Source organism: Eptatretus burgeri, chromosome 7, assembly GCF_056783735.1.
Source record: "Eptatretus burgeri isolate ZD-2024b chromosome 7, Ebu_testis_v1, whole genome shotgun sequence".
Classification (NCBI taxonomy): Eukaryota; Metazoa; Chordata; class Myxini; order Myxiniformes; family Myxinidae; genus Eptatretus; species Eptatretus burgeri.
Window position 1 is genome coordinate 62,823,872 of NC_140967.1, and position 14,903 is coordinate 62,838,774.

At 42.5% G+C, this 14,903-nt stretch overlaps 1 protein-coding gene across 2 annotated transcripts in view; it reads left to right on the top strand.

Annotated features, from left to right (window-relative positions):
• LOC147023398 (plastin-2-like) overlaps positions 1 to 14,903 on the top strand; it is a 66,288-nt gene that overhangs the window by 28,873 nt on the left and 22,512 nt on the right. For both annotated transcript variants that reach the window (XM_085888776.1, XM_085888777.1), the window contains exons 2-5: positions 198 to 353; positions 5,486 to 5,649; positions 12,980 to 13,109; positions 13,603 to 13,735. In XM_085888776.1, coding sequence (XP_085744902.1) covers positions 290 to 353; positions 5,486 to 5,649; positions 12,980 to 13,109; positions 13,603 to 13,735 — 491 coding nt within the window. In that variant the 5' untranslated portion in view covers positions 198 to 289. The remainder of the gene's footprint in view (positions 1 to 197; positions 354 to 5,485; positions 5,650 to 12,979; positions 13,110 to 13,602; positions 13,736 to 14,903) is intronic.

Below are 14,903 nucleotides of genomic sequence, written 5' to 3' on the forward strand. Positions count from 1 at the left end.
CGAGTGTCCTGTTTTTAATTCTGGATTTTATTTGTCATTCTTCATTTGCACTCTAAATAATGGCAGGTCTAATGTGCTGTGTTCACCTATCCAATTATTCTTATTATTTTTTATCAGTATTATTATTTGAATTATTTATTTGTTTGTTTGGTTATTACTCCATTACTCAACTGCTGTTTCTTATCTGTCAAATTCAGGAACTCCTGGAAAAGAGAAAAAGTGCAAGAAACTGTGAGGAGAACAACTGTGAGGCTATAATAAAGAGTGACGAGTTACGAGAAGGAGAGTCATGGAAAGCCAATGTGTAAACAAGGATGACGTCGAGGATTTACAAGAAGCCTTCAATCAAGTCGGTGAGATATTGTCGTCTGTCATGTGATTATCATTATCATTATATTTCTCACAATGATGAAGAAGAATCAATTTTGCCTCATAGGTATCTATAAAAAAATTGTTCATAATCTGAAACTTCGTGATCTACTACTACTACTACTACTACTACTACTACTACTACTACTACTACTACTACTACTACTACTACAAATATTACTGGGATTCTGCTTGCAACGATCCGGGGTGGTTCTGTAGGGACACCACCTGTCCCTATGGAACCTTGAGCAGGACATTAGTTCTGTTGCAAACTCTTGGGGCAGGCTGCCGGGTGGGGTTTTGTGCATCTTTAGGGGTCCTTTGTGCCTTATGGATTTAGTTTCCTGACTCTGCAGTGCCTGCTGGAGGGTACCATTGTAGTCAGTGTTACAACAAGCTTTCCAACATAAAGTTAGTGGCTCGAACCCAGGTGCAGCACCCTGGGAGGTTGCCTCATCATTTGGCACATGTTCTAGGGTCCTCTTCTCACCCAGTTCGTGACTGAAGCAACACCAAGCACGGGATTCCGAGAGACCCTTCCGATGCCACGAGTTTGTGATGTTGGCACCATCTGGAATGCTCCTTGTTTGTCTGCAAAGTCCCCTTAAGACCCCCCCCCCCCCGTCCCTCTTATTTTACTGTTTATCGATCATTTGTGGCACACCCACCCTACATTTTCCCTTCTTTCTTTGCTTCTTCCCTCATGCTTTTTGGGCTCAACCCTTCCCCTGTGGTGTTAATGTTTTTTTAAATGTACAGTAATGGGGTCTGATCTCAACATATATATATATATATATATATATATATATATATATATATATATATATTTTTTAAAATTTTATATATTATTAATATTATATATATATATTATATATATATTATATATATATATATTATATATATATATATATATATATATATATATATTGAGATCAGACCCCATTACTGTAGTAAGGGCCACAATGAGCTACTGACAACAGGAAATGCCTGTCACACATTAACCGCCTATGGTAAGCAAAACAGTTTTGGGGAGCAACCAGGAACATTTAAAATTTTAAAAAGGGTCCTCTGGCTCAACAGATGCATAGGCTTCACTTATTAGGCATGAGCTTAGGAAAGCTTCAGCCCCCCGACATCTCCACAGGATTGTACTGCAGCCAGTACGGGTAAGCGAATTTAATTCTCCGTTTTATGGACTGGTCCATTTTTTTTTAAACCATTTCTCTCTTTGGTGTGGAGAATTTGGAATTTGTTCATGGTGCCAGCGATAGTTGGCCTACTCTTCACGAAGGACACTGTGGGATCTTTAACATCCACCAACTAATGTCATCAGACGGGACACCCAGTTGAACGTCCATCCGAGGGATGACACACATATTGATGAAATCACCCTTCCTGTGAAACAATGAGATGACAGTTTAAAGTTGGGCCGATATTTGAATGCAGGCTAGACAGCTTACCTCTGTTCGTACATCAAGGCTACCTTGTCAGCCTGGGCAAACGGCTAGTAACCCTAACTATAATTCACGGAGCGGTGTGCGATTGTTTGTGCGTGTTTTTGTTTGTTTGTCTTGCTACTCCTACAGTTCTGGGCCAATTACATCCAGACTTGCTAAATAGGATCAGCATGGCCCCAATAACTGCATAGGGGGGCTTTTATCTTTGCCGGTGATCTCCGGAGGGGTTGGGGGGGGTGCAAATTCTCTATGTAAATGTGTATGGTGATCCATACATGGTGAAAGTGAAAAGTCCCAGCCAGCTCCACTCCAGGTGGGAGTGGGTATTACAAGTTCACACCCTTTACAGTACAGTCTTCCTGTGCCCACGTTTTCCAGTGCAGTGAGGTGTTTTGTATTACGCAGTCAGAGGTATTTCAGAAAGGTATTTTGAATTAAACGTTTGAATAAGAATAATAACATAACCCCCCTGGCCTCTCCCTTTGGGAGTGCATGCTTATAGTAATAAGAATAACTAGATATCTGTGATCACAAAGCGATCGCCAAGGGTAAGCCTCCCCTTACACTTGGCCCACGATCCAATCATGGCATATTTCGTTCAGAATGCCATATGACCTTGACCTTCAACAATTAGTGAGAAAGTATAAATTTAGAAAATGTGTTCGCATCTTCAATCAGTTCATAAAACTCAACACCATGAAAATTGGAGGGAAATTATTCAAGTTATGATGAAAAACATGTTTTTTGTTAATTCGATCACAATCCAAAAAAAAGTACATCAAGGGCACTACTCAAGTATCAGGTGCACAACTTCAATGCAGAGCCACTATTATGATGCAAGAACGTCTTGGAAGGCCTAACGGTCTTTGTATTATTTTATTATTCCATTTATCGTATTGTCATTTCGTAAATACTTTTATATCGTAAATACGTAAATACATTATGACGGGTTTCGCTATTGGCTTAATGAAGACACGTGACGAAATATCGGAAGTTGTTGTTGTAGTTGTTGTTTTAATAAAAAATTAGTTTTTTTTTTTTTTTTTTTTTTTTTTTTTTTTAGCCGACAAAACCTTTAGGTTTTGGACGCTGCTCTTGGACACATTTGTCCTTGTTATTTTTCGGGTAACAGCACTGCGTATTTATAAATTGTGGAGACCGAACACTTGGGTGTGCCGTACGGTCTTTGATTTGATGTCGCACGGTGACCTTAGGGCGTTCCTGCGGCGGCCATAGAATTTTGAAGGCAGACGCAAGGTGCCCGCAGGGGGACCGCAGGGGGACCGCAGGGGGACCGCAGGGGGACCCTAAGCCGAACGTGCGGCCAGACGGATGGTAACGAATGGGTTAATTTTTTTTTACCAGTTCTTTTGTTTCGGCTTGTCGAATTTCTACGGCGAACGTAGAAATGAAAAAAGTTCCCAGGTCAAAAAACCAGTAAAGACCAGTAGCTTACTGGTCAACTGGTACCAGTTGAAAACCAGTAGCCAACTGGTACCAGTAAAGCCAGTTGGTTTCGTACTGGTTTTAATATGGAAATTGGAATAGAGTGATATATTACCAGTTGAAATACATGTATTTAACTAACTGGTATCAACTGGGACCAGTACATTGTAACTGGTATCAACTGGGAGACCAGTACATTGCAACTGGTATCAACTGGAACCAGTAAGACTTTAACTGGTACAAATATGAGCTACTGGTTTTTTCAACTGGGAAATTGGAATTCTGACTGAATTTAACTGGTACCAGTTGAAACCAATAGAGACCAGTTAAAGACCAATTAGAACCAATAGAGACCAGTTGAAAATGTGTACTGGTTTTAACTGGTTTTTCGACCTGGGTTATAACTCCGCGTTATAATTCCACGGCGACCTTACGACCTGTAAAATATAGCCATGCGGCGTAGGGCCACCCTGAGGCCACCTCAGTTTCTCTGCGGCCGCCGCACGTTTCTGTCAATTCAGAGGGCGTACGGCCGCCGTATCCTCGCCGTAGAGCAAATGTGACTGAGGCCTAAAGTATCGATCGACACACGAGAGATGCTTTCACGAGGACTTCCACCGACGAACTGAATGAACAAAGCGCGAATATGCGGCTCGAACAAGTGGGGGAGACACGTGAACAAACATGAACGCCACGTTGTGTTCGGTTTTTTAAAATGTATTAGATTTTTAGGGCAAAATTTTCTCGAAAAAATTGTTCGGATTCCAATTTGTTTAAACAATGGGGCGTTCGGATTCTGGGGGCACCACGGTATATTATAGTTATAGTATATTCAGTTTTCTATACTGGTATATTTTTATTTCAGTAAAAAAAGAACTGGTATATATACCCATTCGTTACCGTCCGTCTGGCCGCACGTTCGGCTTAGGGCCCCCCTGCGGTCACCTTGCGGGCACCTTGCGTCTACCTTGAAAATTATATGGCCGCCGCAGCGACGCTCTAAGGTCACAGTGCGACATCAAATCAAAGACAGTACGGCACACCCACGTTTTCGGTCTCCACAATTTCTAAATACACCGTGTGGCTACCCGAAAAATAAAAACATATGTGACTGCTACATTGTGTGACCGTGGAAATACTGCGGCCGCCGTATAATTGCTAGTGGCCGCAGATTTTGGAGACCCCACGGCCGCCGTGGCAAATGTGACCTTGGCCGAAGGAACTCTGTGGTCCCATTAAAAATTGGGGGCACCAATTGGTGAAAAGAACCCGACAACAACAATAATCCTTTCCCTATCATATAGTTATAATAATTTTGAGTTAATCCTCTCTATGGGCAGCCACGTTCATCTCTATAGCAATCATATAACAATGCACTTGTAATTCACAATGAAGTACATCAACATCTACTAATGTCTTTGTTCCTGCATGCAATTCCTGTGCAAGCTCCTCCATCTACTTTAGATCCCCATAAATAATAATAAATGAATAAGTAGATTCAAAGGCATACTTATTGGTGTAGCAACCTTTCAGGATTTTTGTTTTCCGATGGAACATGCGAGGTAGTTGAATTTCTATCCTCAACTTTGTAACGTGAAAAGAATCATCACATTGGAAGCTGAATATACCCTCGTATAATGAAATACGATGAGAGTGCAGTTACTCACACAGTGCAGTGATGAACTGAACACTAATCCAATGGCTATTTTCGTTTACTTTTGTTCTGCCAAAGCTTTTAACTTTACGAGTATCCTGGCGGTGCTGACCCGTAACAATTGCCGGAAATTGTGTGATGACGGATTGTGATTTGATGCAATTAACAAAGCCAGCTTTACTGACTTGGGATTGGCAAGTAAGACACAGTGAATGTGCTGATCATATTATATTATATCATGCAGGATGGGCAGATGTGGTGTGCTTCTGCTCTGGTTTTGATTATCATGTTTGTTGCTGGATTGCACAGAGGTTCCTTACTGAGTCGCTATGCAAAATATTTAGAATACTGGTAACTTTATGCCTTCCCCATCTCGATCTTAATATCAAAGCCCATTATCCCAACCTGAAGCCAATCAATCGAATTGCAAAGATGTGTGTGGACCTGTAAATATTGTCTAAAACCATACTGTAAAGCACAGCAGCAGCAGGGAATCAGTCACTGTTTCAAAACGCTGACCTCATACTCACAATTTCCATGTGTGTGGCTTACTTTCTAGACATTGATGGTAATGGCCATGTGAGTATGGATGAGCTGCAAGAGCTGTTCAAGGCGGCCAATCTTTCCCTCCCTGGGTTCCGTATACGGGAGATGACGGCAGCACTCATGGAGAAGGGGGATACCAACCGCGATGGTGTCATCACCTTCCCTGAATTTCAACGGGTAATGATGGACTTTGAGTGAATTATGATTGCAAGTTTACAATAAGGAAGCACATATCTGTGGATAAGTTTACAGTGTAATTTACACATTATGGTGTATATTTTGGTTTGTGATACTTGGGTGAGGCTTCGTTTTCATATGTAGCATTATGATGCCCATCATCAGTTCCCACGAAGGCAGTAAGGCAAAATCACAAACTGTGGACTTGGTGAAGTTAGGTAGTTAGACTACACCAGGCAGGGCAAGGATATTAATATTATCTCCTTCCTGAATAACATTAATATACCATCTAGTTGGTTTTTTTTTTAATCTTAACGATCCAACAGTGACATGAAATAGCTTGATTTTGTTTTTTAGATTGGAATCAATATCGGTACATCCTGCAGGATTTGAACCCACAACCTCTAGACTGCCATTCCATTCCTCCAGCCACTTGGCCGTCATCATACTCATTTAATGCTTTATAACATACTTCAGAGGTATACGGTTATGCACTTTAAACAGTTAAACTCTGTAGCCGTGATAAAATACTTTCCCTGTGCAAGTGCAGCTTGTGTTTACCAATCCAACACTTTGTTGTCATTAAAACTTTGTCTTGCATGATGTGGCCGAAGCCGTTTTAATTCCTCATTTCCTATTGTCCATAGCAGGACACCATATTCCTTTATTGTTGATCGAGCTCACTCTGTACCAGATGAGGCAGCTCGTCACACTACTATTGTATTAACACAGCTCACATGCTGTAAGCGGCTGAATAATGCTAAGTTGGCACTGGCAAGAACTTAATCCTGCTATTGCAAACCACATTGGTTGGGAAGGGATTCTGGGGAAAAACACCCTATGTTTTCATGATGATGCAACATGGTATGTATCATCACGCATGATTATTTATTTTCCATTAAAATGGTCCACGGCTACCAAAGCATGAGCATGTTGATCTTGAGGAATTTGAGTTGCTGTACGGGGCCCTCCATCTGTACAATTAATAAAAAGGCTTCTTTATTTTTTAATGCAAAAGGATGTAGGGATGGAATGCCAAAAAGTATGTAAACAAGGGTGGGATGGTCAGAAGAAATTATCATGTGATATCATCCCCACATATTTCTTTGAATACTGGTTGTTGTCTGTCCATTCCTTCATCCATTTGCAATGATAGTGTATGTTGATTGTTTCCATGCCTGAATTTTACCAGTAAAAGATGAAACACCATTAGTATAAGCGAGCGGTGGCAGTGGATATAACACAAGCACACACACACACACGCACACACACACACACACACACACACACACACACACACACACACACACACACACACACACACACACACACACACACACACACACACATACTAGGACTTCCTCTGTACAGTGGTGGATTAACACACGGGCATGCAGAGCCTGTGCTCAAGGACCTGAGGAGCTTGGAGCTGGGGAAAAATACATTTGCTGTTAAAATTGGGGTTGGGGGGGGGGTGTATCCTGCATTTCTGGTACGAAACCCTTTCGTAGGTCATGCATGGCATGCCTCTGTATGTGCCTGTTGGTGTTTGCCTCAGGCAACCCGCTCCGGGCACAGTTCTTGGTCGGGAATTTGATTGGGCCATTATGGCTGTCAAACAGTAGCACACTTACCCTAAGGGGAGCTCGGGGAGGGCGGAGCAGAAGGGTGAAAACTTGCTTGATCTTGATTTTCAGTATGAATACAGATTGTGAAAGGGTGGCCTCGTGATCCTTTTGAATCGTCTGCTGAGGATTTCATGTCCACCAACACCCATGAAGCTGTTGGATAGCATCGCTGAGTTACAAAACTGACACGCCCAAAACAATGCAGTTGTAATTCTCTTCTTCTGTTCAGACAGCCAAACTCAAAATTGGTTTAAGCTCAGGATTTGGAATAATCACAAATCGACTGCATTTTACAGTGGGAAGGTCAAGACTACTCAAAATTTTCATAACTTGAAAAGATTCCACAAAGTAGGCACAGGTGCATACCTACATGCAGGGCAATGATGGTCCAAGAGTTGTGGGTGGCATAACCCCTGTCAATCAGCCTAGTGGGGGTAGGCACGTGGCAACACAATTGGTTGAGGGCCAATCACAACTATATGGGTACAGTTATCGGTAGAATATCATGTATAGTCCTACAACAGAAAACCATTTTCAAGTTTCAACTTCAAGTGTGACTACTGTTTAGTCGTCATATCCTTTGTGTTCCTCCGTGTTCATCTGGCACAGTTTTAACAACGACATATTTCATCATGCAATGAAGTTAAAATTCTCCAGCATGTAAATACATTTCATACCAGAATGGTCATTTGGTTTAGCGCATACCTCCGTCAGGCTGAACAGTTTACGTTTTGTATCCCACTGATGGGCTGGATTTGCATCCAGACCTTAACCACAATCTAATCAGCTTGTTCTTGTCACCTACCCAACTCTTCCACCAAGTTTTGTCATAACTCGTCTTCAACCTTTTGGAAACATCATGCCACATCTCGATTTTCGCTCTATATCTGAGTTATAAAGAATCACTTAAAAAATAAAAATAAATTCTTTAATCTGGATCTGGACCTGGATCCGGATATTCACCAAAATCTAATCAATTAGTCCTTGTCACACACCCAACCTGTCCACTGAGTTTTGTCTGAATCCGTCCAAAGCTTTTTGAGATATCCTGCTCACAGAAAGACAAACAAACAATGGTGAATATATAACCTCCGTCCACCTTCCTTGGTAGAGGTAAAAAGTAAAGAAACATGCAAAAGGATGTAGGGACGGTACGCCAGAAAGGATGTAAACAATGTTGGGATGGTCACAATATGGTTTACGGTTGTGCCTCCAAATGGCACTGACCATCTCTCAATTTGGGTTCACAATCATCATAAACTCGAGCTGAATCCAGTGTGTGTGTGTGTGTGTGTGTGTGTGTGTGTGTGTGTGTGTGTGTGTGTGTGTGTGTGTGTGTGTGTGTGTGTGTGTGTGTGTAGTTGCTGCCATGGGTACCGAGACACCAGTTTGTCACTCAGGGGGATTAATCCCTGGTTGTCCTCAGTAGAGCCAAATCTGGGGTCACCGCTCACAAGTAACATTATGGTACGGTGGGTTGATTTAAAACCACGAACGCCACCCAGTCAACCACGAGTTCCAGTGTCTGCCGTCTAATTATTCCGTTTAACTAGAGGTCATGTGGTTACCTGAGCGGGAAGCGTGCCCTCGACAAAGCCCCAATATTATCGGATTAGATTTTAATTTGGGCGGCCGAGCGTTTTAACCGCTGGAGCGTGCCGACTATTTTTTGGTCAAATCTGTGGTAATTACCTCCCAGTCTATCTCGTTCAGACAATGCTAGACCAATGGAAGGAAAGGACAAACACGGACAGGTTGGAAATTGACATAATTTATTAATAAAAAAATAAATAAATAAAAAGAACTTTTTATTTTCTGAGGTAAATAAATGAATGAATTCCAAAGCAATCGAAATGAATAATTAATCAGGCAAAATCAATCAATATGACAGGAAAGAAACCTCAGATGCTTTTCGGTGGGGGGTGGGGGGGCAGGTTGAATTACTTACAACTAAACACTGACAATGGTACCCAGCATATCATGCAAGGGGAGGGGGGGGGGAAGAGTCGTCTCGCTCATCAGAGAGTCATCGTCTGTGAAGTGAAAACGTCCTGAAATATGTGCGTGCATGTCCTGTCCGTCGCCAGCACCCAGCCTTGCCGTGCACCCTCTCGCCAACAGCCTTGGGCGCCGGTCGACGTCTGGAGCACGTCCCTTTGTCCATCAGGAAAAACACAATTGGTACACGAATACAGCCGGTACGTGTTTGAAGGAAGGTCCCAGCGTTAATCCCAACATCGTGTGCCTCTGCTATTGGACAGCATTTGATTGAGAATGCAAACTGTGCTGAACATTATAATATGGATGCATTCAAGATATTGAGTCGAGGACGAAGTATAACGCATCTCCGAATACTAAAAACGACATTTATCTATTCCATGGACCCAATGTTATGTCGGCAAAAAGAGTTTGTCCACTCGCTTTGCTTATTTGTGCAAAGAAGAAGAGGAACACGAACTCGTCTCATGACCACGGATGGTGATGAAGAAGATTCGACAACAGCCTTAGCAGCTCTGCCTCAGACTCTGCAACCTCCAATTGGAAAGCGGAACAATGAACAGGCTCCTCCCACCTAGACCAGTGGGAGTTGATGACGCATCAGTAGAGAACGTCCAATCAGAATTGACTTTGTTGATCGGTGTCTGTTCGACTGTTCTTCATCATTACTCAATCACTTTGTGCGAATTTCACCTGAAGAGAGCACAACCAAAAACCCAAACATCTTTTATATACACTGTATATACTGTATATATATATATATATATATATATATATATATATATATATATATATATATATATATATATATATCATGAGTAAGTGTGTTTTTTCTTGCTTTTGCAGTTCCGGGGCACAAATATTGCCGCCTGTGCATCAGGGTTCAATTAGGTGACATGTGAGTTGTGTAATTTGTGGACATTCGTGTGTACGCATGGTATTGTTACGGAAATGGCCCATACGGGAATACTAAATATAGAATTAGCTCAGTTCCCCCATTAAATTCATGTATAGATAGGTTGTGTGGTATAAGGGACGATATGTGTGTGTCGGGAGGTGTAACAGACTGTTTTTGTGTTCATGCTATGGTGGTAAAAACGAGAGATCGCTATTATTCCTTCCTCATTCTGGAATAGGCCCCTCCCAGTGGGCTGAGAGGAGTGGCCTAGAGCGAGGGGTGTGGCCTGGACAGGAAGTGACGCGAAGGGGAGGAGCCTTTGGTCAGAGAGTCGCCGAGACAGGCGTGTGTCGACGCGAGAGAGATTAAAGAAAAAGGCAGTGGTGAATCGACCGGCAGAGAAAGCGGAACCTGCACATCGATTCACCTCACGACTCGAAGGAGAAAAGAAAAGGGGACGAAAGGAGTGTTGTGTGTGAGGAACGGCCGGGTTCTCGAGGCATGCTCGGAGTCGCTTCGAGGCGAGCGAATGAAGGAGGCACCGTGTTGGGACTGCCGGGAGAGACGCTGAACCGACCTGCACGTTGGTGATTCGACCGAGAGAGGAACTGAGGGGATGAAGCGGGAGTCGGGCTTCGAGGCGGGAAGGCCGGAGAGGATACGCCAGAACGTCTGACGGTCCTTGCTCACCTCATGGCTTGACACGTTGTGATCCGCCTGTGGAACTCAGACCTCAACTGGGACCTTGTATGGAGAACAGGCCAGGCCGGGATTCGTGTGCTGAACCCTGGAGAGAGATCGGCGATGTCGCATCGTCGACGTGGCGCGGAGCCGGAGTGCACTGAGGAGAACCGCGCACGCGGTGACTTGGGCGGGAGCTGGAGTGCTGCGCCGCCATTTCTTGCTGCGCGGCACGTTCGAGCGGGAGTTCGAACCCGTGGAAACCCACTGGTTTTTACGAGCGACCTTCATGCTTTTGGGACACGGTCCGCTCGTCCATGATCCATCACCAAGTACTCTGTCTTGTCCTGCATGCATGTTTGTTTGCACGTGCTGTATAAGGCATATTTTGTAGTAATCCCCTCATAACCTTTTAGCCATGGTTCCCTAGTTAAGAACGGGTTGATTGTTAATAAAACCACTGTCGTGTTATTGCTTGTGTTGCGATTCCTGATGTCCCCAATAAATCTGGTTAATTCTGATGAAGTTGCCGCTATGGATTGTGTCGCGTCGAGGAACGATCCGTTCGATTGGCATATAAGACCAAAATGGTTACAGACTGGTAGACTCCGCTCGGTCACTGACAAAGCCAGTCTGTAACTAGGGGTTCTTTTCCCCAACTGGTAAGGTACAGGATTATGTTGGTATCGCGATTGAAGACGCGTGACCCGAGGCCTGTGCCGAGCCGACCGGCGTAATAGACTCCCGGAGACGGTGGTGGCGAGGGTGGCACCAGGGACCGGGTCAGATTCCCGCCACCCCGGATTCGCAACAGTATTGTTGGGCATAAAGCTTGTTGTTTTTTGCCCCCTCGTCCAGCTGTTTGCACTCTCCAGTTTTTTTCTATTTGTCTCAAAAGGTAGTGCTGTGTGGGTACATATATGGTCTCCCCAGTTAGACCACATTCAGTTTACACCTTTTCAATTTACCCCTATGCCATTGTGACATCAATTTCCATTCATTATCCCCATGATTTTTGGAAAAAATGGTGGGGGGGGGGGCTGATTTTGTAATCGGCTCCGTCTGTCCGTAAGTCACACTCTCTCTTCCTAAACGGTTGTGTAGAAAGTCACCAAACTTGGTGGTTATGATCACCACATGGCAAGAAGGTGCAAGAGCAGTATCATTTTGGCACCGTCCCCTGGAGTGGGGTCAAAAGGTCAAATAGCAAAAAAAAATGCAATTATGGGCACATTCATCAAAGACTCTATTCTAGAGTGTTCCTTCTGATGACTCCAATGCAGGACTGTACCTATTTGGTCTTCCATTTGATTTGAATTTCATTTATTTTAATCCCATTCTGAATTCAATTGAATAATAATAAACGTCATGGGTCAGGGTCAGGTGTCCAATCAAGGTGGGGTTGCGGAATGCAAAGCACATGTGCCCGTCCCGACATTTTTTGTTTCAGAGGTTTCCTCCTATATTTTACCGTTCAGGGGATTAGCACGTGCAGAGCCTAAAGGGGTTGGTGAGGGGGAAACGCCTCCCTCCCCCAGCCGAGGGGCCTCGCCACCTCACCTATAGCCTTCCCGGGGCCCGTCCCTACATTTTTTTGTTCCAGAGGTTTCCTCCTATCTTTCACCATTCAGGAGATTAGCGCATGCAAACAAACAAACAAACAAAAACTTCAAATTATATATTGCATATATATATATATATATATATATATATATATATATATATATATATATATATATATATATATATATATATATATATATATATATATATATGTATTGGCAAGGAACGTGACACATTATTCTTTTTCTACTTTCAAAAAATTGCCATCGTATTATACGTCACTGATTCAATGTTCAATTTCAGCGAGATAATTGCAATGCAACGATTCACCGTATAACGCAACTTGATGTTGCTGTAAACAAGGCTAGAGGTGGATCTGTGCCAGACCTCGGAGAACTTCAAGGCTGCAGCGTTCCTTTTTAAACATGATGTAGCATCACTCACTGCAATCAATAAATGCATCAACCATCGTCTTAACCAACAATCTCACAAAGGTTTTGGTACAATTTGTACTTCTAAACATGGCAACTCATTTCAACCTCCTCATTCTTTCTCTCCGTAGATCTACAAGGAGTTAAAGAATTCCGAAGTGAGCAAGACATTCCGCAAAGCCATCAATAAGAAGGAAGGAATCCGGGCTGTGGGTGGCCTTTCCGAAATCTCCAGTGCCGGCACCCAACACTCTTACTCTGGTAGGCTATATTTGAGGTTTCACTCTTTGTGCCTCTCCAAGTGGCCTTTCTATAATTGCATATGTCGGATGGGTCTTTGAAATGGGAAATCTTGATGGAATTTTTGTAAGTAGTCTATAGGATAGTTCAAATTTGATCTGGATTTTTGTTTCCTCGAAGGCAGAGTAATGCATGTCGATTAATAATTCTTCAGGAATTTGTTTTTTGAGTGTTCGACACCAATATCCATAAACATGTTTCCTGAATGTGCTGAAAATCAGGATAGTGGCAAATGAGAAAAGAAAGAAGATGGAACATGAAATATTGATGAACTTACTGGTTAACAACAAAAAACCCTTTTACAATTTTCAGACGAGTTGATGTGCAGACAGGGTTAATTGCCTGTCAAACGTCCATACAAGCATAGTTATCAACAAATTCTGGAAACCCACAAGCGTTTGTTGTTTTGTTGTTGCGTTGTGCTTAAACCTAATTGAAGTTGCACTTCTCGCAGAGGAAGAAAAGTATGCTTTTGTGAACTGGATCAACAAGGCCTTGGAGCAAGATCCAGACTGTAAACGTCTTCTTCCGATCTGCCCCGACACCGATGCCCTATTCACCGCTGTTGGAGATGGCATCTTATTGTGGTTTGTGCTAAAATTATACTCCTAATGATCTCATTAGCATTATACCTATTTTGTAGCAACAATTCTCTTAAATATGAGTGCAGTTTTTCATTATGCAATAATGGAGGTGATGTGCTTTGCAAGAGTTTGTGGTGAAAACGGAGACATTCCTCAAAATAATGCTGCATAACTTCAGCCAGACCTGTGATTCGTGTATAGTGTTTACAGGGCACAAACCAATTATCTTATAAAAATAACATTTTGTTTTAATCTGGTGAATTAACCAAACAATTGGCTTCCGTATTTGGTCTCTGAGTTGCAAAATCTAATCCTGAGCAAGGTTTTTGTTCCCAACCTCAGGTTTTGAACTGGCAGTCTTACTGCATGATAACTCAATGAGGTCACCTATTTAACTTGAGTCAATACAAGTGGCTTATATTACAGGAAAACAGGTTGATCGATAATTATTAAATTAAGTTTCATATTTATCGGTTCAATGGTGATGGTAAATAAGATCTTTGAAATTTATTTGAAATAGTTATTGAACTTAACATGGCCACCAAGCCTTTGGACCAAGCAGGTTTTTTGAAAGATATGCATGAGTCCTAAATTAGGAAACTCAAATAACCCAAGATGGCTGCCAAATGATTCAACCAATAGAAAAATGACTAGGTATATATAAAGCTTTGTAAATTTTGGTTAGATTCTGTTTAATTACTATTTTGCTACTTTAGTGCTTGCTGCCTGTTGGTCATTTTGGGACAAGGAAAATAATTTCAGCAAAAATTATCACTACATTCTTCATCACGACATCTGAATATATATCATTAAGATATCACTGCAGCCTGTTCTAAGTCAAGGCATTGTTGAGCAGGCAAAAGAAAAAATGGCAAATGAAGACCCCATCGAGGGAGAGCGAGGCGTCCGAGTATGCGCATGATAAGGGATGTACTTAAATAAGGCCGTTAATTATCTTCAAAAGGGGTGTTTTCATTTACCAAACCACCCAATTTTCACTCATGCACTTCCTTGTAGTTCCCTTCGTATTCATGCAAAGTTTCAGGCTGCTTGGTTTTATGGTTTTGGAGTTATGGAGGAGACACACACACACACACACACACACACACACTAACTCACTGGAGGGAATAACCACAGCTCTCATCTAATGAATTACCCCAGGTGACGAGGA